This window comes from Chanos chanos, chromosome 4, assembly GCF_902362185.1.
Source record: "Chanos chanos chromosome 4, fChaCha1.1, whole genome shotgun sequence".
NCBI lineage: Eukaryota > Metazoa > Chordata > Actinopteri > Gonorynchiformes > Chanidae > Chanos > Chanos chanos.
In genome coordinates this window covers 35,698,536-35,720,966 of record NC_044498.1, presented here as the reverse complement: position 1 = coordinate 35,720,966, position 22,431 = coordinate 35,698,536, and the positions used below count along the sequence as shown (strand labels likewise).

Genomic DNA, 22,431 nt, shown 5'->3' with positions numbered 1-22,431 from the left:
ATTAAATAAAAGTGAGAAAAAGAGTCCCGGACGCGACAACTGGATGTTACCTGAATACAGCCAGGGCAAGTACGAGACAGCCAAAGGGCAAGTGGTGGGAAAGAACTGAAACTTATAAAAGCAGACAAAACTGATGAAATCACTGAAAGATGTTTTTCTAATTTGTGTGAGCTCTTAATTCATTTAAAAGTTGCCAGACTACACAATGCAAGCATTATAGCAGCAGTGGTAATAATAATAATAATAATAATTATCATTATTGTTGTTGTTGTTGTGCATGTTGTTGTTGTTATTATTATTATTATTATTATTATTATTATTATTATTATTATCATTGTTGTTTTTGTTGGTGTTGCTGTTGTTGTTGTTGATGCTGCTGCTGAAAATTAAATTACTTGGAATATCAACCTTTGAATTATTTTATTTGATTTTTATTATTTATTTACTCCTTCTGTTCCCACAACTGATAATAATATCTCTTACGTCTCCCTTACAGCAGCCCTGTGTCTAGTTTAAGCTTAGAATCCAGGATAACGTTTATATGTTTCCCAACGGGCTACTTTACTTGTGCAGAATAGGAGACATTTAGATATAGACATAGACTTCGAAGTTTACAAGTAAGCCTGCAGACCACAATAGATTCAGTTTTTTTTATTTATTTTTTTTATGAGGCTGCTTACATGTGAGGGGTGAATTCGCATTTAATTCTCACAATTATTTCAAAACTAATACATAAAAACTAATAAGATAGAGGCTAAATTGAGTTGGCAAGCTTGAAAATTCTCTTTTCATTGCGGCTACGCAATGGGTAGATTCTGGTCTGTGTGTTTTACACTATTCACACAATAATCACATATTTAATGAATAAACATGCATTACTTTCTTGCACTAAATATCTGGGGAGCGCATGCGTATAATTATTATAAAATCTTATGATTATACTTATATTTATTAATGGTTTTTCAAATCAATCTGTTTTCGGGAAATGTTCAGAATTGTGCGAAATTTGGCAATGCTCAAATTCAGTTTGGGAATTTTTTAATCACTGCAGCGTGCTCTCTGCTTGTGCATTCACTTAAATGTGTGTTGACATTTGTTTTTCGCCAAAAGCTACATATACAAACATTACACAAATATTGCATTTCTTTTCTTTTATTATTATTATTATTAATATTATTATTAATATTACTATTAATATTATTATTAATTATTGTATCATTCAAGTTTCAGCTTGTAATTAATTTGTTTAAGTAAATATGTGAGAAAAGCTATCAAGCAATAAAAATGCAGGTAAAAAGACATATCGATTACTCCAGACATAAGTAAAGAAAACTCGCTCTTTTAATTAGAAAAACAAAAGGCTCAGTAATTTCTCTGTGCTAATAATAGCATTAACTCATCCAGAAGACACGCAATCAAGTTTAAATAGGAGAGGGCGGCTATTAGACTTGTTTGCCTGATTGATTATTATGTCGTAGTCAGGACCATATGTGCATGTGTTGGTTAAATATCCTATATTAACTTGTAATACTGGTAATAAAAGTATTTTCCCTCCCTGTTAAATAAAACGTTGTTTTCACAATTTAATGCAGTTTTATGTCGTAGTGGAAAAATATTATCAATTATGAGCTGAAGAACTGAAAATCAAATTAGTTCTAAATGTAAAATGAAATAGGCCTGCATCAAACACTACCCCATCGCGTTTTATTTTTCAGGCCATCAATTATTTTTTGAATGTGATTTCCAAATTAAAACACTTTTATTGGGATATTAATTTAGAAGCATCGGCGGTATTTGATTCGCAATCACTGTCATCTCTTTAAATGGCATTTGTAAATCTTGTCTCCAGATTTTGATTCGGGCTTAAAAGATGTGCACGCTGTATCCGTTCTAATTCCTAGGAGGTCATAATTCACATGAACATTCTCACATCTCCATAAAACATTAACGCACGAGACAAGGAGAAGCACTCACACTGATGACGTCCAGCGTCCACAAGCTTTCAACAGACGCGACAATTCGAGAATAACAAGGGCTGAAATTGCGAGTATATTATCACTAACAAATAAATATAATCTGTATTCTCGTAACTGCACGAACGTAAGCATTTCACGTTCATCCTCAACAATGCACTAATACCGACCAAAATCACGTGGCTGAATTTGCTTGTGCGAAGTACAGAGCAAGATGATTCGATTAAACGAAAAGCCCCCGTGAAAAAGGAAGGTACATTTCAGACATTGATAATTATTTTATTTGAAAAAATGCAGTAAAATAAATCAAATATAATTTCTAAGTAAAAGTCTTGCATAATTAGACTTCAGTAGAAAATAGATATTATAAACACAATAATTGTTGTTTAACTTAATGGTCCATTTAATTGCTAGGCCCGTAAGGTGCAACAGTTTAGGATAATATTATGCAAAACTTAAATATAACCCTTTAAAAATCTTGATAAAATAATAATTTTTCAGCATAAAAAAATCACAAACTATCATTTTTCTCTATCAAAAAATGTACACAGTTTATAGTTTAAAGAGGTTCAAAATGTCACCGGTAACTCTAAGTTTGTCGTTGTAAGCACTGAAATAAATGTTGCGTCTAAAACAACGCAGATGTGAACGGTAATAAGATCTTATCGCCTGCTCCTTTCTCAATTCATTATAAACAATGAAATCGTCATACAGCACAGTTGCATTGAGTTTAATGTACTTACTTTGTCAGCGGTAATGGCTTATAAAGCAAATGTATCTTTTTGTCAAATCTTGAAACAATGATTTCTACAGTGCGATGCATCATTAATAGCACTACAATAAGACCTTGATAGAGTGTGGCTTTGTCAAAGCGACGTGAATGCAAAGTGCCCTACAGTTTGCCCTCCAATCACAGCCCGCTCTCACTTAACGTTATCCAATGGGAAATATGCACATGCAGGTGGCAGTGCAGTTATCAGTGCATCGCTCGCGACTCACATCATAGCAAGAGTCAATTTAACCAAGTAAGTCGACCCTAATGCTCGCTATCAAAACCACTAAAAAACGGTATCAGATCTTACGCCTTCCGAGTGGATACTCTATTTGGATTCGTCCGGTGAATATACAAGCGAAACCCTCCAGCGACAGATACTTTTGATCAAGCTCCTTCACGAAACACCGGGTTGAATTTCTTTTTATTTTACTGAAAACAATTTTCCGGAGTGTGAGGTCGACAGATGAGATATCCGGGATAACCTTCGAAAGTGAAGTTTATGTGCGCGCGTGTGTTGGTGTATGTTTTAATTTGCCGTAGCATCTTCGGTTCGTCGCTTCGTTTCGGTTTGTTTTGTTTTTTCTTTTTTTTTAGCGAGGCACATTTGGTGGTTCATGCTTACAAATGTTAGCTGTTGGGCAGATGGATACTAATCGGCAGAGTGCTTTCGTCCTAGGCAGTACACCGCTGGCAGCATTGCACAACATGACCGAAATGAAGACATCTTTATTCCCATACACTTTACAGAATCCCACGGGATTCAAGGCACCTTCTCTCACCAATTTGAACTCACAGATTCCTTTGGGAACCCCACATGGAATAAGTGATATCCTGGGGAGACCCATAACCACGGCTGGACAACTTCTCTCGGGCTTCCCCAGGATAAATGGATTGGCCACCTCCGCAGGAATGTACTTTAACCCCGCGGCTGTATCTCGGTATCCGAAGCCTCTGACAGAACTCCCGGGGAGGGCGCCTATATTCTGGCCGGGAGTCATGCAGAGCTCCCCATGGAGGGATCCACGCGTCCCTTGTCCGGGTAAGTTTAAACTATGACGATAAACGACTTCAAGTGCCCTGCGTAGTAGTTGTCATCTATGTAGCACTATTTTATAAAAAAATATAAGTTTTAAGACGGTTTTAACTCAGAGAGAGAAAGACGGCCTAGTTCGCTTGAGTCTCTTGTTGAGGTTGGGTGCGACCTGTTGGTCTGGTGGACACGATCACACTGCTAGGGCATAAACTATGAGAGCTTCTTATTATCTATGAAAACATAAAATTATCACAAAAAAAGACTGTGAGTAAGTGAGTTGATGTTGCATTAGACTACAGCTCATGATTCAGGAAGAACTTTGTAATGTTTTGCTTACCTGAAGCTTTATCTTTTTCTCAGCCCAAACTAACATGATGCTGGACAAGGATGGCAAAAAGAAACATTCCAGACCGACTTTTTCAGGACAGCAAATTTTTGCTTTGGAGAAAACATTTGAGCAAACAAAATATCTGGCCGGACCTGAGAGAGCGCGTCTCGCATACTCTTTGGGAATGACAGAGAGTCAAGTCAAGGTAAATAGACCAAAACAGTTATGTTTTTCGACACCCACGATTTGCAAAATCTGACTTAACAGAATCGAGTATTCTTGTGTATTCATTTGTTAAGACAAATGAGTAGATTATTAAAAGGGTGATTGTTTTAGAATTTTGCGCGTTGCATCCGTATGTATGCTAGACTATTTTACACATTATTATCACTGTACATGTTATTATTATTGAAGACTTATTATTATTACTATTATTATTATTATTATTATTATTATTATTATTATTATTATTGTTGTTGTTGTTGCTATTAGAATTGAGTATACATACGTAGGCTAGTGTTTCAGGCCTAGTGCGTGAAAACATCTGGAAATGATCATTCTTTGCTAAGTGAAGTGAATCGCATTTTGAGCAAAACGTTTGCATGTGCTTAACAGTGGCTGTTAAATTTCAACAGGTATGGTTTCAAAACAGAAGGACCAAATGGCGGAAGAGACATGCTGCGGAAATGGCAACAGCTAAAAAGAAACACGATTCAGAGACGGAGAAGATGAAGGAGAGCTCGGACAATGAGGACGATGATGAATACAACAAACCACTGGACCCGAACTCAGACGACGAAAAAATCACAAGATTACTCAAAAAGCACAAGGCATCTAATCTTTCCCTGATAAGCCCTTGCAACAACAGCTCGGACACTTTGTGATGAAGGCTACCAGAGCAAAGACTTTCCTCCAAGATGCTTTTAAAGCTCGTTTAACCAGGGTATACACTGTTCAAAAGACAAAAGAATGGTTGCTGGTTTGCAGTATGAATGCTATGTGTTGTACAAATGAAAGTGTAAGTCACATGTATATATTTTTTACTGAGTAAATTATGTTATCCAGCAGTCTTATGGAAATGGAAACTTTCCTCAGTCATGCCCCCTCCCCTCCCCTCCCCTCCATAAGGCTTCATTTTGTTCTGTCGCAGAATAATGAGATCTAACTACTTCGCTCCCGTTTTACAATTTAAACCAAGTACAGGTACACAATGTATAAATACCGATGTTGTAAAATATAATGTAAATAATTTCAATTTCTTCTGTCACCAGTTCTTGTCATTTAAAGGAATTTATGTTTTATCACACAAAAGCAAAAACAAAAACCAGACCAGACTGAATTTGTTGGAATAAGAGAATATAATTGCTTCCGTACTGAAGGAAGAAAAAAACTTTGTATTATCAATAAATTATTTAACAAGCATATGTTTTTTAAAATGTCATGGTAATTTCTTTCTCATACGAAAAACTAGGAAACTTACTTTTTCAATCGATTCGCATTGTATTTAATTGCTTTTGAGGCAATTTCATGCGTTTTGATGAAACAGATAAAACACAGCTTCGGCTACTGCCAAAATGACATTTTTAACCAGTACTTTACACCTCACTGTACATTCATGAATTTCGCCAAGTTTGTCATTTTCGGGTACTTTTGTTCTCTTATTAAATGAAGCAGCAGTTATAATAACTTTAGACATAGAACAGCCATTGTCTCAAAACCGATCGGAGATAAAAGCCCATGAATGCTTTAACTGACCTATAATATTAATAACCCTCAATTTAAATTGCTGGCTTAAACTAAACCAACTCTTCAATTTAAAGACTGGGATGCTACATGAATATATCCATTTACATCTAATAAAGGCGAACTGAAGTAGCAGTAGTAAATGTCTGGAACACTTTAATGTTAAATTCCGAGTAAGTTTGAGATTTCAAAACCAGTAAAAAAAAAAAAGAAAAAAAGGTCAACTGTTTTGGGAATGCCTGTTACAAAAACGATTGATAGCCATCAGCACACATTAAATTTGACAGAGCACGTTAATGATTTCAGATGTTAAAAGGTTGACAGTTTGTTGTCCCATTTTTAGTCTGCACCCGCAAAGCCAATCTCATCCGGTAGTATTTATTTCTAAATACAGCAGATTTGTTTTTCGTCCATGCTTGACTCTGCAATGAAGAAGAATTCCGAAAAATACACGTACGCTGGTGATATCAGACAATCGCTGGAAAAATTCTTTATTATTTCAACCTTTAAACTTTACGGCTTGTTCCTAAAACACGGGTGAGCCGAGAACAATATTTGATACCATCTTATCGACTTGTACTAGTCTCACTTGGGGGTCTTCTGGTCAGGCTGATTGACCCAATTTAGATCATTAGTATGTTCTTTTCAGGACATACATTTTCATTTTACAATGTTTGTCTGTCACATGGAGAGGGTAATCAATCCTGCGATACAGATGCACAGCAGTAACGACACTCACTCATTCATTCAGTTCAAATGGTTTTATTGCTTGAGGTGGCCACGCCATCGACGGGGTTGAATCTCTATCTGCCTAAAGAGGAGTGAATAAAACCGCGGCAAACTCCTATACCACGTGACCTGCAGGGAAAAAAGAGTTAACAAGCAGTTTTGTCTACCCAAATCACTGTCAAGACGGCATAAATTCTGCGGCAGGCACAAAATCATTTCCACTTACGATGATTTAGATGAAAAAATCAAGGAATCAATCTAACGCCTTACACAGTCTGTGAACTCTGTAGTGTAGTAAATTAAATCAATAAAAGGAAACGTTCGCATTTCATCAACAGCCTCCTATAATCGCTGCGTAAAAACCTCTAACGAGCAACGAGAGGTGATTATTTGCAACAGAGCACTAAAGAAGACTGCCGAACGGCTACATAGGACATTAAAAAGCCATTCTTTGTGGATTTTTCCACATTTTAGCTCGTTCAAGACCTTTTATCGCCCAAACGAGCTGGACTAGACTAGCTCATGTTAACTCACACTTATCTGTATACAATACTTGGCACAATAATGCAGTAACAAAAATAGAAAAACAAAACAAAGTTTACATTTTCGGAAATACCCAAGCCTATTTAAAACATCACATTTAAAACCATAGTATTATTACATAGAAATAAGTTAGACTAAGAATAGTAATGAAATAAAGAAGTTAGACTGCTATAGAGGAAACAATATCTTATATACTTGCATGGTCTATGGCACTGCTTAAAAATACCTTCCATAGGCTATTTATAAATCATGTTGGCTGAGAAGGTGTTTTTTTGTCATTGATGTTGATATCATAATAACTAAATTCAAAGTCAAAGCTGAAAAGACACCCATGTAGCCATATTTTATCAATATTTCAGCATAAACAATTTTGGTAAGAATCATAAATTATCTCTTTTAAAAAGTACAGTATATAAAATGATACTCAGCTAATGAGTGAGGCATGGCAGTGTGTTATGCAATAACAAATCAAACCATCCAAAAAAAAAAGAAAGAGAGAAAGAAAGAAAAAGAAATAAAGCCCAAAAATCAAAACAAAAAAAAAACCCAAAAACAAACAAACAAACAAAAAAAAACAAGGAGGTGAGAAGCAGAAGTGAACTGAAAATATCTATCTACTCTATCACAGAGGGCACAAAGTTTGGTCAGGAAAAGAGAACGGCACTAAAACCATCAACACCTCTACGTGATAATAGTCCAATGTACAAATAAACCTAATAATATAGATATATATTTATATAGAACAACTTTTTTTGCATTGCACTTTTTAAAACATCTTACATACTGTATGGAAGTAGCTCCTATATGTAGAGGCATATCTAAAAATTGCAAATATGGTTTTAAAATATGTAGTATTTCTCATCTCTATTAGAGTTTTGGCAACAATGCTGTGATATGTTGAGAGCACTGTCCATGGTTTTGTTTTGATGTTTTGTGGGCGGGAGGATGGACATATTTGGAATGGCAATGTTGGCCTCGGGGGATTGTCCGGGTTCTGTGTTTCTGTGTTCCGTGTTCCATGCGGTGAGGTTGGGAAGCTGAAGTGGTTTCTGGAGTTCAGAGCTTGAAGTGTATGGAGAATGTGGTAAACAGCCGTTTGTTTGGATGTGCTGGACCTGGGACGACTGTGACTGGCCAGTCCTGCTGAGAAGTCCTAACAGGGTCATCTGTGAGTGTGTGACGGAGTTGCATGCGTGTGTGTGTGTGTGTGTGTGTCTCCTCTGTTCGTCTCTGGGTTTCTCACAGGGGTGCTTCTCGTGAAATCTTCTCCACCCTTTGGCACCACTTCCCTGAACATCCAAAAGAGAACAAAAAAAAAAAAGACATGAGAAAATGACCTGCACTGCAAAAGGGTCATATTTGATGATTGAATAATAATAATAATAATAATAATAATAAAGGAGAAGAAGAAAAATCATAATAAAATAAATATTTACCACATCACTGCACGACACAACACTTGTGCTTATTTGCATTAGGTTTACCTGCCCCTGTTGTTACCCGAAAGGACAGGAAAACAGGCTAGAAAAGATACAAAGACACCAACAAGAGCATTAGTCTGTTTATTCAGAAGCATGAGAGAAAAGACCAAGCGACTGACATGCACACACAAACACGCTCACACACACACACACACACAACACACAGAGGATACTTGTATGCAGTACATGTGCCACAACTCCCATCTTTTATTTTTCTCTCCTGACTGCTAACTAGAGGGACATTTCTAAAACATAGCTGAATGTGTTTTTGGCGAGTGTGTGTGGCTCCTAGCCTGGGCGGCATTGCTCTCTCTCTCTCAGTGACCGGGTCAGCTCACACTCTCACGCTAGTGTCCAGCTCACAGAGAGGTCTGCCCAAAGCCTCACGGGCCTTAAAGGAGCTCCAGTCACACTGTCTGAGACTACAGGCAGGAAACAACACTAAGCCCTGGGAACCATGTATACTGTGTCAACTTAACAATGCTCTTCTTCAACATACAGTACTGAGGAGAGACAGACAGAAAGAGGTACAGTCAAATGGGAAACTTGAATACATTCATATGAAAATGTATCTGTTTGCCTGACAGAAACTGCTGTGCTAATCAGTATATATAAACAGTATATCTACGCTTATGGACAATTTGAAACTGAGGATATGCTTTCCCATTTTGCTTATTCTCATACAACGTACAAATGGCCTACTATTGCAAACATTTACTGATACAAATATGAACAGCACATGAATGAACATGCAGATATTTGACACCTAAAGTAAAATTAAAAAACACACACACAAACGAAAACAAGCACACAGACACCAAAACTTACACAGACACAGAAATCTTAAGTTGTTACCTTGTGGTCCCCCATGCAGACATTGGGCCCAATGTTGTCATAAGTTACAGACTTCTCCTCATTTTCAGGCTGTGGGAAGAAAGAAAGAATCCGCCAATTAAAAAGACAACAATAATAAAATGAATTTAAGCTTCTTTTTTTTTTTTTACCCAGAAAATAGTACACACTGAATCTGAAATAATTTACTGCTTTTAAGTTGAACTGTTTCATGCTGGAAAAAAAATGGCTTCTTCTTTTCGCTTTTGATTAAAAAATACTGTTCTCAGGTACTTCCCAAACTTGCTCTGACAAAGAAAGCTTTACATTGGGAAAAAAAAAAAAAATTCTTCAGCAATTTGCAGAAAACATTTCTTGGAAGGTAAATGCATTATGGTACACATTACTGCAATACTGGCACAACATTAACAGAAATCTCGTTTCATTAGACAGTCTATCTATGATGTTCTCTCAAGCTTAAAATGAGAAAAGAGAGGTGAAATGCCATGATTGTATGCAGACTTGTGTGGTTTGTAATGTGTTTTTCAAGTGGAACTAAATTCTTTTTAAAGACGGTCCTCCCTCCCACTCCTGTACACACTCTGGATCCTGCACAGCTCTGCCTGCCTAGACTTGGTCAGGTAGAGTGTGATTTTCAGAGAAAAAGAGAGAAAGAGAGAATGAACCTCAAAAACCCAGTCACAAACTTAAATCTGAATTAACTCCAAACCAGGAGAACGAGAAAAAACAGGTCACTGGTGCACTGCTGGGCTGGAAAAACATGCGCGCACACACTTGAGCACACGCGCGCGCACACACACACACACACACACACACACACACACACACACACACACACACTCACGCACTTCTTTTTACCACAAAGCTACGCTTCAACTCTTTCCAATCCGCAGATCTAAGTTCTGTGTATCTGCCTCCCAAACGCGTGATACATTCATCAAACTGGAGACTTGATAATTTACAAAGGCAGCATAAAATTGTGGATTTTCGGGCTGCGTAATCTTTAGACAGATAAACAAATTACGGCACTGCTGAGGCTGCGGTGCTAGCCATCGCTCCGGTGAGCATTCATTACGCCGCGATCCGCGTGGGTAAAGTCAGCCCCCCGCCGGCGGCCAACCTTTGGAGTGTCAGGGCTCAGCAAGCAGAAAATAACATGATGGTAAGCTAACGGAGCGTAGTATGATAGATGATGCTGTGCCAAGGGCTGTTTACAGGCCCATGTCTCAACAATCTGTAACGCTCCGCGTTAGTGAGTGCGAGTGTCAGTGTGTGGGTGCGCTCTCACATGCACGCAAGAGAGTGAGTGTGTGTGTGTGTGTGCGTGTGTGTGTATGTGTGTGCGTGTGCATTAGAGAGAGAGAGAGAAATAGAGAGAGAGAGGGAGAGAGAAAGAGAGAGAGAGAGGGAGAGAGAACAGGAAAACTCTATCTATAAAGATACTCTCATTAGGCTTCTGAACACTCTTCCTAAATCACTGGATGGGTGTTGAGAAAACAACAACAACCAAAAAAACCGCTGTGACTAAGTGGTGTGTGTGTGTGTGTGTGTCTTCACTATATTCAAGCTTTCTGTCTTCTTTTTCCCTGAGCTGTAACATTCATACTCTCCCTTGTTTCATTCAGTGTATTATATTAGTGTGGACCAACCTAGGGGAAAATGTCTCAAAGTGAATTTGTTGTGCTGGGTATGGTATTCCAGACATGAATACGCTATTCTGATCAAAGCTGAGAATAAACACATAACTAGTTCTCACAAAACAAAGCAGCCTAAACTTCCTTCCACTGAACATGGATCAATAGTAGCTCTTTAGATGTGAAAGGAACACTTTATAGTCTCAATATGAAAAAATAACTTTGATTTACACAGGAAATTCTTCTGCAAACAGACTTTATGTAGTAGCCCTGCCTGGCTCCCTGTGACAGAACCACTAAAGGAGTGCTTTATACAATTCACCGACTTCAAACCAAATGCAATGTGGTCCCACACATGGTATAATCCAAGTAGACTTGTCATAGTTGAAAGCAATACATAGTTTCATTGTAAGAATGCATCTTTAATTTAATTTGCAATCAGTAATTAAAAACAAATTATATTTCTGATCAAATGAATCAGACTATAACTACAGAAAACAGAAGAGATGATGTCAGTGATGATTGGCTGAAGCCAATGTCCTTACTGGAATTCATGCAAATTAGCTGACAGCAAAAAATATGTTTTTAACACATCATTAATAAATAGCAGGAGAATAAAACCCCAAATCAGTAGAACAGAGTGGATTTGACAAATGCATACTAATGTAAAAGCAACTCCAAAATATTTAATTTCCTCCTTTTCACTGGGTGGCATAAATGATGCTTCTGAACAACAACGACAACAAAAAAAACCCTCTATAAATATCACGAGCCAGATTTTTCAAAGGTTTGAATAAGTTTGTGGACCTGTTTGGTGGATTTGAGAGTCGGAGAGTTTAATCTGACAAACAAATCGATAGTGCGCGGTAGGAGACAGACAGTGTGCACAAAGCAATGTGCTTTCACTCTGTTTGCTCTGACAGGAGGGCCACAGAGGGGCCAGGCATCTCTGCAGCTTTATACAGCTTTATAAGGCTTTATAGACAGGGCAGGGCAGAATGGTACTCAATAAGAGCTGGTATGTATATACTGTCTGTGTGGACTCTCGGCTTAACTTAGAGAATGAATATTCACACACATCATGCCTCTCCATCTGTGAGACTGGCATGAGAGAGAGAGAGAGAGAAGTATAGAAGTATAGCAGACCTATTTTGTACTCAGTATGAATTTATGTATAGCAAGCTACACTGTTGAGCTACAGCGGTTTATGTGTGTAACCTGCGTTGTGTTAGCGGACAAGCACAGTCCCGCGCTGGATTTGAATTCGCAACCTTGGGCATGGGAGGTGGCGCGCTAGCAAGGAGGCTAAAACCCACGGGTGCTAGCTTCGGTCCCCAGCACTCCTCTTAAGGTGTCAGGGCGTGAGGTTTACCTCACTGCACAGCACTGTGCCTGCTGGCTACCGTTACACTCACCCCCCTAATCCTCACTCCCATCCTGGGTTCACGGCGCCAATGTAACCTGCGTTGTGTTAGCGGAAAAGCACAGTCCCGCACTGGATTCAAATTCGCAATCTCGGATATAGGAGGCGAGTGCGCGAGCAAGGAGACGAAAACTCATGGGTGCTAGCCTCGGTTGCTAGCACACCTCTTAAGGTGTCGGGGAGTGAGGTTTACTTCACTGCACAGCTCTGTACCCCCTGGCTACCGTTACACATGAATAAGGAGTAATTTAAGTGATGAAGTTGAGGATTTATGTGGACGTAGCATGTGGTTGACTAGACCGTGTATCTAGTGGAGTATGTGATGGGAGTACAGGGTTTCATTGCAATGACACTAACCTTTAAGACCAGATCTCTAGCAGATGCAGACATAAGGATGCGGTCACACCAGGCTGGGCATCGAGTGTTCATATATTGTTTTCCCTGACTGGTGTCTTCACTGTATGGGTAACTGTTAACAAACAAAAAACACAACAACAACAACAACAACAGTAAGAAACAACAACTGCAAAATCAAATTACTCATTACAGCCCATTGTACAATATCTATTTTACTGTAATAACCAGTTCACAGACAATGTCATTTGCAGGTTAGTCTGAGTGTAAAGGAAAAAAAAAGGTAAAATGTAAATACTCAAACCAGGAATAAATAACTGGATAAGTACATAAGAATCTGCTCAGCTCACTGGCCAGTCTACACAGACAGGGAGAGATTAACAGAGTGAAGACCGGTAGAGCTGAGTAGAGCTAGAGCTTACTATTCCTGTTCTGTAACACACACACACACACACACACACACACACACACACACACACACACACTCCTCTGCAGTCATTAGAAAGACATTATGGGGGTAATCAGGATAGATAAGACAAAAAGAGAGGTACAAATTGGGTGAATGAAAAACTCATAGGAAAAACCGTGGGACTTGACACAAATTGAAATGTCTGGGAATCTGGTTTGGCCACCCACTTCATAAAAGAACGTCACATTTACACTTTGGGAATCCAATTTGTTTTAGGGGTGCGCTTGGATTACAGAACACAAATCCAATTTGCTTCTTCCATCCCATGCTGTCCTGAGCAGTGTAGCGCAAATTACACGCCACGGTTCTGACTCGAGTTTACAGTCGACTAATGATGAGGGGGCGCCCCCCATACACACACACACACACACACACACACACACACAGATACACACCTACAGTAAAGCGACAAAGATGATGAGCACCTGAAATGATAATTGCTACAGTGTACTTGGGGATGGTGGAGGTTTCAGCGCTATGTGAAATGTCCTGTGTGTTTGTGTATCCGTGTACGAGAATATGTGTGTGTGTGTGTGTGTGTGTGTGTGCGCGTGTGTGTAAGCATGTGAGTGGATGTGTTAAAAATGTCCACAAAGACAGGATTTTATTAGTATCTACCTCATTTCACTGTGCTGTCTTTGCCCTGGCAGTGTGAACAGACTAAGACAAGATTGTGTATGTGAAGAGAGTCACCCTGTTTGATCTGTCAGCAAAGCTTACTGGAAACCATCAGCTAAAGAGCAGAGGCTAGCAAGACAAACAGGCACTCACTTAGCCCAATCGCCCGTGAATGAAGACCAGGCGTCACACGATAGGCGGTCGAGACTGGAGTGCACGTTGTTTGACACCGAATTAAACGGACAAACAGAGCTTTGGGTCATCAGCTAAACCTGCTGTGCTGCTTCCATTCGACACAGCTGCTACTGCGGAATGTTGAACCTCGCCGTGGCAACCACAAACGCCAAAGGGTCGGGGCCATGGCGCAGGTTTTTCAGAGTGTACTTGTGTGTGTGCATATGTGTGTGTGTGTGTGTGTGTGTGTGTGTGTGTGGAACCCACATCCGGCTGGCAATGAGGAACCCCAACTGGGGTAGGCAAACAGCCCCTGGTGTGGGTGCTTTTGAAAGAAGCTTGAGTCCAATTAGCATGGATGGCACTTTAATCATGTGGAAATGAAGGCTGGTTTTGGTATGCTAAGAGGGGAGCTAAAAGAGATGATCCCCAGGATGAAAGAGAGAAGGAAGAAAGAGTGAGTGAATGATACAGAGGGATAGTAAGAGAGACAGAGGGAGGATAAATAAAGGGATAGAGATGCAGAGTGTGGGAATGAAGAAGGAGGGGGAAGAGAGAAAGAAATCATCAAAGTGCCAGAGATGAGCCAGGTTTCTTTCTTTCTTTCTTTCTTTCTTTCTTTCTTTCTTTCTTTCTTTCTTTCTTTCTTTCTTTCTTTCTTTCTTTCAGGGGTAGGCCACACACAAATGCTACAGGAAGTTTCAGATGAGGAAAAAAAGATGGATAAAGCCCCATTCTTATCACCAAATTAACTGCACGGGTTACTCGGACCGAGACACGATGGAGAACTTTTAAGGGCTGGTGACAAACACGAACAGGAAAAGATCTCAAATGACTATTTCAATCCTCTTTTCACAAAATTCAACAAGCTTTCCCAAATCAAACAATACCAGTTTAGTTCCTGCCAAACACATAAAAAAATCCCCAATAAAAACAATTGCCATAAATTAACTCAGGCGAAAATTATAATGCTCCAATAAATCAATAAAATAATGAAAGACATTACACACTTGTAACTCTCTCTCTCTCTCTCTCTCTCGTCCTCATGCAGGTAGTTATTTCCTTCCTTCCCTTCCTTCTGCCAGGCCCAGTCTAGATTACAGCCCTCTAATGTAACAGCAAACAGCCCAGCGTCACAGTAGGCCTGGTGATTAATGCGTCCGATTAGCACGCTCACAAACTTATCTAACAGGGTAAACTCAACGCGTGGGTGGGAAAGCCGGAGGCACCGTCAGCTCCTATCGGACCCTTATTGCCTGTGGCAAGACTAATTACACTAATTAATGGGCCAACACTGATAAACTCAACAATTGCCCACCTGTGTCTCCCAGCATTGCGCGTCTCTCTCTCTCTCGCTCTCACTTTCCGTAAGAAAGAAGACAGTGGAGGGCCTGTTCATTCAGGCCTGGTCTACACACTCACTGACACAGAATCTCAGACCAACCAGGCACTGGATCCTGCATGCGGCAGTTTTGCCATTTTAATGAATCTTTTCCAGAAAGTGTGTGTTGTAATCATTTAGTCAGAATGGTGCTGGGCTGATCTTTGAAAAAGGGCATATTGAGATTCTTTCTCATCTCCTTTCTCCTTTTTTTTTTTTTTAGCTTTATTTCTGTCTGTTCTAGAAGGGTCAGAAAGAGAAAGAGGTTTTAAGGGACTGCAGGAAAGGGAGTGTACATCTTCCTGCCCGTCCCTAAAGTACTTATTCATTCCTTCTCCTCGTGCGTTTAATGTTTGACTGCCTCCTGACATTATTCACAAGGCTTTTCCGCTTAATGTCAGCTGTCCGTTAGCGGCGCGTGTTTGAGCAGCGCTGAGACCGAGCTGTTTGACAGTCTCACAGGGCATTCGGGCTCTTTGGCCCCTCCCAAAACTGCGGTCACGTGACCAAAACCAGCAGCGCCACTATGGCCAAACCCCTGTTCCATACTCCCCCGTATCTCGTGCCTGGAGCCGTTATCTTGTTCTACATAATGACAAAGAAGTGACAGGTTAAACACTAGGCCATTGAGTTAGCCAGTATTTAATGAGGGCAATATAAACTTGCGAATACAGGCATGGGAAATCAGCCACAGATAAGAGATATGTTATTAATGACTGAAGGTCAGAGGCTGCCAACAGGTGCTGAGGAGCACGGGTCATGTGACCGAGTACGACAAGGTAGGGCTGGATGGAAAGACTGGTGCTGTCAATCAAAATTCCCACCCATTCTCCATGACTCTTCAGGGGATGAAGTGAAATGCTTTCTCAGGTCTGTGTGTTTGTTTACCGTTGTCAGGGGTGGAAGAGATAACGAGACACACACCTCCACTCTCAAATCATAAAGAGTGCTGTGAGTGAGGCTTTGTGTGCGTGTGTGTGTGTGTGTGTGTGTTCTGGCCTAACTTTTCCTTTGCAGCCAAAACCACTAGAGTATCTGTGATTCTGACCCACACTATCTGCCTTTCAATAACAGTGTGGTACAATGCTAACAGAATGAAATAAAGGATAGAATGGTGATGTCGCAAAGGAGTGAGCGGAACCTCGTTTGAAAATCCATGCAACGTTTAGCTCCATTGAAATAAAAGAATGCTGGCTGCTAGTGCAGTAGTTTCCCTCCTCGATCTCTGAAGGTCTAAAACTAGTCCTATCGATATAAAAATCAAGCATTGTGTCTCCATTAATAACCTTCCCCATATCCTCACATGCTAAAACAAAGGTTCCCTTTCAGAGACTGACTGGCGTCCATTTGACATGCTCTGTCAGCAGAGAGCAGCTGGCTCATCAGGAGCTGTGACGATCAATGTGTTTGGCTTAGAATAATGTTGCTCTTCAACCGAAGGGTGTCCAGCTCCCAGCACTCTGAGGAACAATGCTAGACGCTCCTCTTCCTTCTCTCTCAGCTTTAAAACGGTTATTAAAGTACATCTGGAGCACTCAATAATCATGCCTGCGCTGAACAGTGGACTGGGAAAAAATCGAAACAAAACAAAACACAAAAGCTCTAGGTCAACAATACCAGTGTCTAGAACAAGAGGACCCCTTCATTCTCCTCTCACGTTCAGGCTCTGACTCACACCAGAGAGGAGGAGTAGGAGATGCCCGTCCCATAGATTGACACCACCCAGGGAGCAGCACCGAGTGGATGGGGGGGAAAAAAGGGAGGGGGGGGGGGGGTGGAGAACTAAAATGAAGGGAGATGATGTCAGAAAAGAAGCGATGCAGTCTCACACAGGAGCGGAGAGAATGCTCAGTTTTCACTGGAGGAGTCATAGTCACAGAGATGACTCGACGCTTCTGCTCCTTGTGCATCTTAGGAAGTCTTCTCCTTCAACAGATACGCTCCTAGAGAGTGGGTTGAGATTTGACTCGCATAGTGATAGCCCCGAGCCATTCCTTACAGTCTGAATAAAGTACCAGTATGAATCACCTGCTGTACTAAACAGTCATGGACATAAAATCCCTCATCCAGAAGACACTGGCTCACAAGACAGTCTCAGAGATTTCTCCTTATAGACCTTTGCTCTGGTGTCAGGTTATGAGAATGAGAACTTGATGTGGAGGGCAGGACACGAGAAATATTGCATAAGGGAGACACACGATCCACAGCTGTCTTTGCTCTTTGAATGAGCGGTAAAGGGGTTGGCCAGAAGGATCTGTTTCTCTTGGTCAGCCTCGTTCTTCCGCACAGCTACACGTTTTCTGCTTCTTTTATCCTGCCCGGAGAGAGTCACTCCACGGCCCATCCTGGCCGAGGTGCGGAGTTTGGGAAACGTATGCTAACATGCCAGCTTTGGTCTCAGTAGCACTACAGGCTTCCTTTTACACACCCAACGGTGAAAAGATAACTCACACACACAGGGCACGTTGCCCTCTCCTAATGACCCCATGGGCCTCCACACCCCATGCCTGTCTAGACTTGGCAAACATACACACACGGGACTGGAGCCATCATTTCTCTCTCTCTCTCTCTCTCTCTCTCTCTCTCTCTCTCCCACAAGAGTCAAGTTCTTTTGAGGAGAGAGATGAAAGAGTGGCATCTACAGGTCAACAGTGTTCCATTTTCTTTTTCCTTCTTTTTCTCTCTCTCTCTTTCTCCCTCAGTAACCCAGTTAGTGTAAGAATGAATAGACCTGTTTCCTCCACTCTCTCATTGTCCTCTGAACTCCCATGGGCCGAGGACCGAATTCAATTTCCTCATTGATTTTACACAGAAAAGACTACAATAAAATCATATAACAGCTCGACTGAACGCACTCTCCCTAAATCAGTCTGAATTTATCAATAAGAGAGCCTGCCCTTTGGGACAGATCACCACATCAGAGGGCCGCACAGCTTCTACAATGTTCTTTCTGCCAAACGACGGACGTAAAATAGAACTCCAGAGTTTTCTCCTTCTTGCCGGTAATGTAAACCGCTGTTACAGTTTGTTTACTGTAAAGATGAAGACTGTGCACACGCACGCATGTGAGAGTGCGTTTCCGTGAGAGACCGAGATGGAGGTGGTTGGTGGAGAGAGAGAAAAAGAACGGCTGTATTTGAAAGGCTTTATATTAATGTGTGTTTGTGTGTGTGCGTGTGTGTGTGCGTGCGCACGCGTGCATGTGCGGGTCTGTATGTGTATGTGCGTGAGTGTGTCTGTGTGTGTGTGAGTGTGCTTCACAGCTGATCGGGACGGCCGGCTGGCTCCAGGTCCAGCTCTGGCGAGAGACATCGAGATTCCACACTCCAGTGTGTTAGCGCTTAGCCTTGTCTTAGCCTCCTCTGACAGATGACCCGGGGAGAGCCAGCCTTGCTGCTTTACAGCTTGTAGCACATTCTTTAAATACAAACTCACACAGAGCAGGAGGAACAGAGCAGACCTGGAACACATATCTCTGTGGTGTGATGAGTCAGTGATCTATAAATGTACTTTTGGGTGGGCCTATATCACTGGACACTTCGAGCGTTTGGCCACTTGACGATGATAAGCAGGCAGGGATAGGAGAACATCGATGTTCCCTGCTTTGACCGGCCAAACGAAAATACACACACACACACACACAGACATCTTTTCTCACACACATGAATGAATGGGCACACATGGACAGAGGTACAGCCACTTAGTCAAAGATGAGCAGTAAAGCCATTGTGATGAACTGTGTGATCAGTTATTGTGAAGGCGTTTTACAGTGTGTACCTCACTGGAGTGTAGTCAAAGCAAACAGAAAGATGATTGAGAGGTGTGTGTGTGTGTGTGTGTTTGTGTGATTTTGTCCTTCAGACAAGTATATTAACCCCACAGATGGTGAGGGATGTTTCAGGTCATTCTATGTGATAGAGTACAATTGGTTAGTGCTTGATTGCTCATGGACCAGAAGGCATATCTGACAAGGGTATATAGGTGTGTGTGTGTGTGTGTGTGTGTGTGTGTGTGTGTGATGACTATTTAAGTTTAACGAAGCCACTTCTGTTCCTTCACCTCTGGCAATAATGTGGTTTGTGGCAGACACATAGCGCATCAAATAAAATTTTATATACTCAGTAATGGCTTTGGAAACTTGATTCATCCTGTTCTCGAGTGTGTGGCTTGAATCATTTGCATCCTCTCACGGGTAAGCCGCTTCACTCATTTTACACACACACACACACACACACACACACACACACACACACACACACACACACACACACACACACAGAGGGAGAGATGATTCAGTATTCTACCCTGTAGACAGATGGGTGCATAAGTCAAGCAGTGGAAAAAGACTCATAAATTTCCCCTGTCGCTTATGTAAAGCCATGTAAATGGAGCCCATTGATTAAGACACACAGTCATTTAAACATACAGCAAGTGGAAGGGTCTTCACATGTTACACACACACACACACACACACACACACACACACTCTCAGACACACACTCTCACACACACACTCTCACACACACACTCTCACACACACACTCTCACACACACACTCTCACACACACGCACGCACACACACGCACGCACACACACGCACGCACGCACACACTCATTTGGATGTACATGTATGCACACTTGCACACACACACACACACACACACAAGGACACGGACACAGACACACGCACGTGCACACACTCACACAGGACACGGACACACACACACATACATAGAGTGAGTGAGAGAGCCAGTGGAGCAGTTTATCAAGTAATTATTGTTTGATTCAAGCCTTTCATGATCTGCACTGATTGAGTCACCAGCGACGCCAAAGGTCAAGCACCATTAGCAAGCTAGTGTCAAAACGCATCTCAACAACCACATTTTGTCCATGCTTTCTTTCTCTCTCTCTCTCTCTCTCACTCACTCTCCCTCTTCGTCAAACATATGAATTTACAATTAGCCCTTTCAGGAAGGAGAAAGAAACAGAGATACAGAGGGACAAATACCAACCCCCCCACCCCACCCCCCGCTGCAGTTACTGAATATCAAGTCCCTTCTGTGGGACGTCGACACTGGATGACAAAACATGACATCAGATTTGTCCACATGGGACGCAGCTATCGTCACAGAGATGCTATCTCTACTGCGAATGAGTCTCATTTCAAGTCATTACAGCTTACAACATGTGCTTATCTAGCAAGAGGCCATTGTAGTCAATGGAGAGACATAAACTGAACAATGGAGGTTTTATTATATAATTAATCAAGAGTGGCAGTTTCAATGCAATGATTCACCATTTGGTTGTTGACACATGAAGGCAAGGCAGGCAGCTGGAACTCATAGTAAATTCAAGTGAATACAGAATGATAATGTAAAGTAAGTTAATGATTTAATAAACAACTAATAAATGTCTCCTGTTTCTTATTGTTTGCCCGCCCAAAAACCAAATAAGGTACAGAGAACGTGAGCCGAATTATGCACCTCTACACAATTCTGAAGACTTTTGAGGAGTCATCTTCCTGTTTTAAACATCAATGGGTTTAATAATTGGACCTTAAGATGCTTGGCTTTGACAACAAAATGGATTCCAAAGTCCCAAAGCAAGCATTCAGTTTCCTGGTCAGTCATTCATGTGTAGTGAGTAAACAAGAAACTGGCCAAAGCTGAGAGCCTGTTAGGACAGCATGGATGGGTTTGTTTAGGATAGTATGACTTTGGGAAACCACACAGGATTAAAAACAAAAGTTCCTGAGATTTCTGAACAAAACTATTTCCATTACTTAGACATCAATTTAAACGCTCTGATATGCTAATTGCTTTGCTAGTCCAGGCATTAATTAGTGTATTAACTGATGATGACTAAGAGACATGAAGCATACCTTGGAGGAAAGGCGATCTCCAGCTCATGTAGACGGTCTTTAAAGACAGACAGCTCTTTGTCAAACTCTAAAAGCTGGAAGGAGAGAGAAAGGGAGAGGGAGAGAGTCATAAATAAAGAGTTAATTTCTTGATTAGTGCAGGTAAATTTCTTGTGTCATCAATCACGTATAAGAAGAATGGCTCTGCAACGTGTGGGTGTGTTTGTAAATAAGCTGTGAGCATTTTGAATGTTAATATTTTGCAACAAACTCTCAGTGTTTGTGTGTGTGTTTTTGTGTGTGTGTGTGTACTATGACAATACGTTCATGTGTGCTATGATAGTATCTGCTAGGACAGAGTGTGTATGTGAGTGTGAATGTGTGTGTTTGTGCACATTTGTGCCATGAGAGCATTTGTGTGTGTGCAATGTTCATCAATCATGTGGGATGTCCCAGCTGTATAGACTGAGACAGAGTTGGGCCACACTGAAAGCCAGCCCCCTCCTCCAGCCCCAAAAGCCATAAATCACAGCCGAGAAAGATAATTAGCAGACTCGTGTACACATTAATTATCTGAGAGTGGAACAGGTAGACCTGACATTTCCATCACTACACCTCTGAGAGACTGGCAGCTATCCCTGCAGCCAATCAGCATAAAGCTCCGCCCCTCTGATCCCAAACTGAAAGGACTTTGGGTGCAATCAGATTTAAGGACAGAACTATCTAGAATCAAAGCATGCTCGTATGACACAAAGAACTAAACAGGCTGTTGTGCAATCTGAGTACCACACACAGTATCTCAAAGAAACCTAATTAACAACACACAGAAGAACTAAGAACTACGGATACACATATGGGCCAACAAGTAAAGAGTGCATATTCACAAGCAAGCACACAGTGAGTCTGTTGTATGTCTGATTTTTATGCATGCATGCATGCGTGTGTGTGTGTGTGTATGTGTGAGTGTGTGTGTGTGTGTGTGTGCTTTAGAGGAGTACGAATGGTGGCCATTATTTGTGCAGGCAGTGAGGTGTTCACACAGAGTCTTTGTGGTTCAGGAG

The 22,431-nt window shown here is 41.1% G+C and overlaps 2 protein-coding genes across 2 annotated transcripts in view; one reads left to right on the top strand and one right to left on the bottom strand.

Moving 5' to 3' along the window:
• The first annotated feature begins 3,372 nt into the window (after positions 1-3,372).
• Positions 3,373-4,993, top strand: nkx6.2 (NK6 homeobox 2). The gene is made up of 3 exons (XM_030772825.1): positions 3,373-3,787; positions 4,142-4,314; positions 4,745-4,993. Exons 1-3 carry the CDS (start codon positions 3,373-3,375, stop codon positions 4,991-4,993), a joined length of 837 nt encoding a protein of 278 aa, XP_030628685.1.
• A 2,976-nt stretch (positions 4,994-7,969) lies between these two features.
• inpp5a (inositol polyphosphate-5-phosphatase A) overlaps positions 7,970-22,431 on the bottom strand; it is a 113,701-nt gene continuing 99,239 nt past the window's right edge. Inside the window, exons 12-16 of the mRNA XM_030771387.1 lie at positions 21,392-21,465; positions 12,872-12,983; positions 9,461-9,529; positions 8,561-8,645; positions 7,970-8,413 (exon numbers count right to left, since the gene is read on the bottom strand). Of these exons, the coding sequence (XP_030627247.1) occupies positions 8,565-8,645; positions 9,461-9,529; positions 12,872-12,983; positions 21,392-21,465 (336 nt within the window). The 3' untranslated portion in view covers positions 7,970-8,413; positions 8,561-8,564. The remainder of the gene's footprint in view (positions 8,414-8,560; positions 8,646-9,460; positions 9,530-12,871; positions 12,984-21,391; positions 21,466-22,431) is intronic.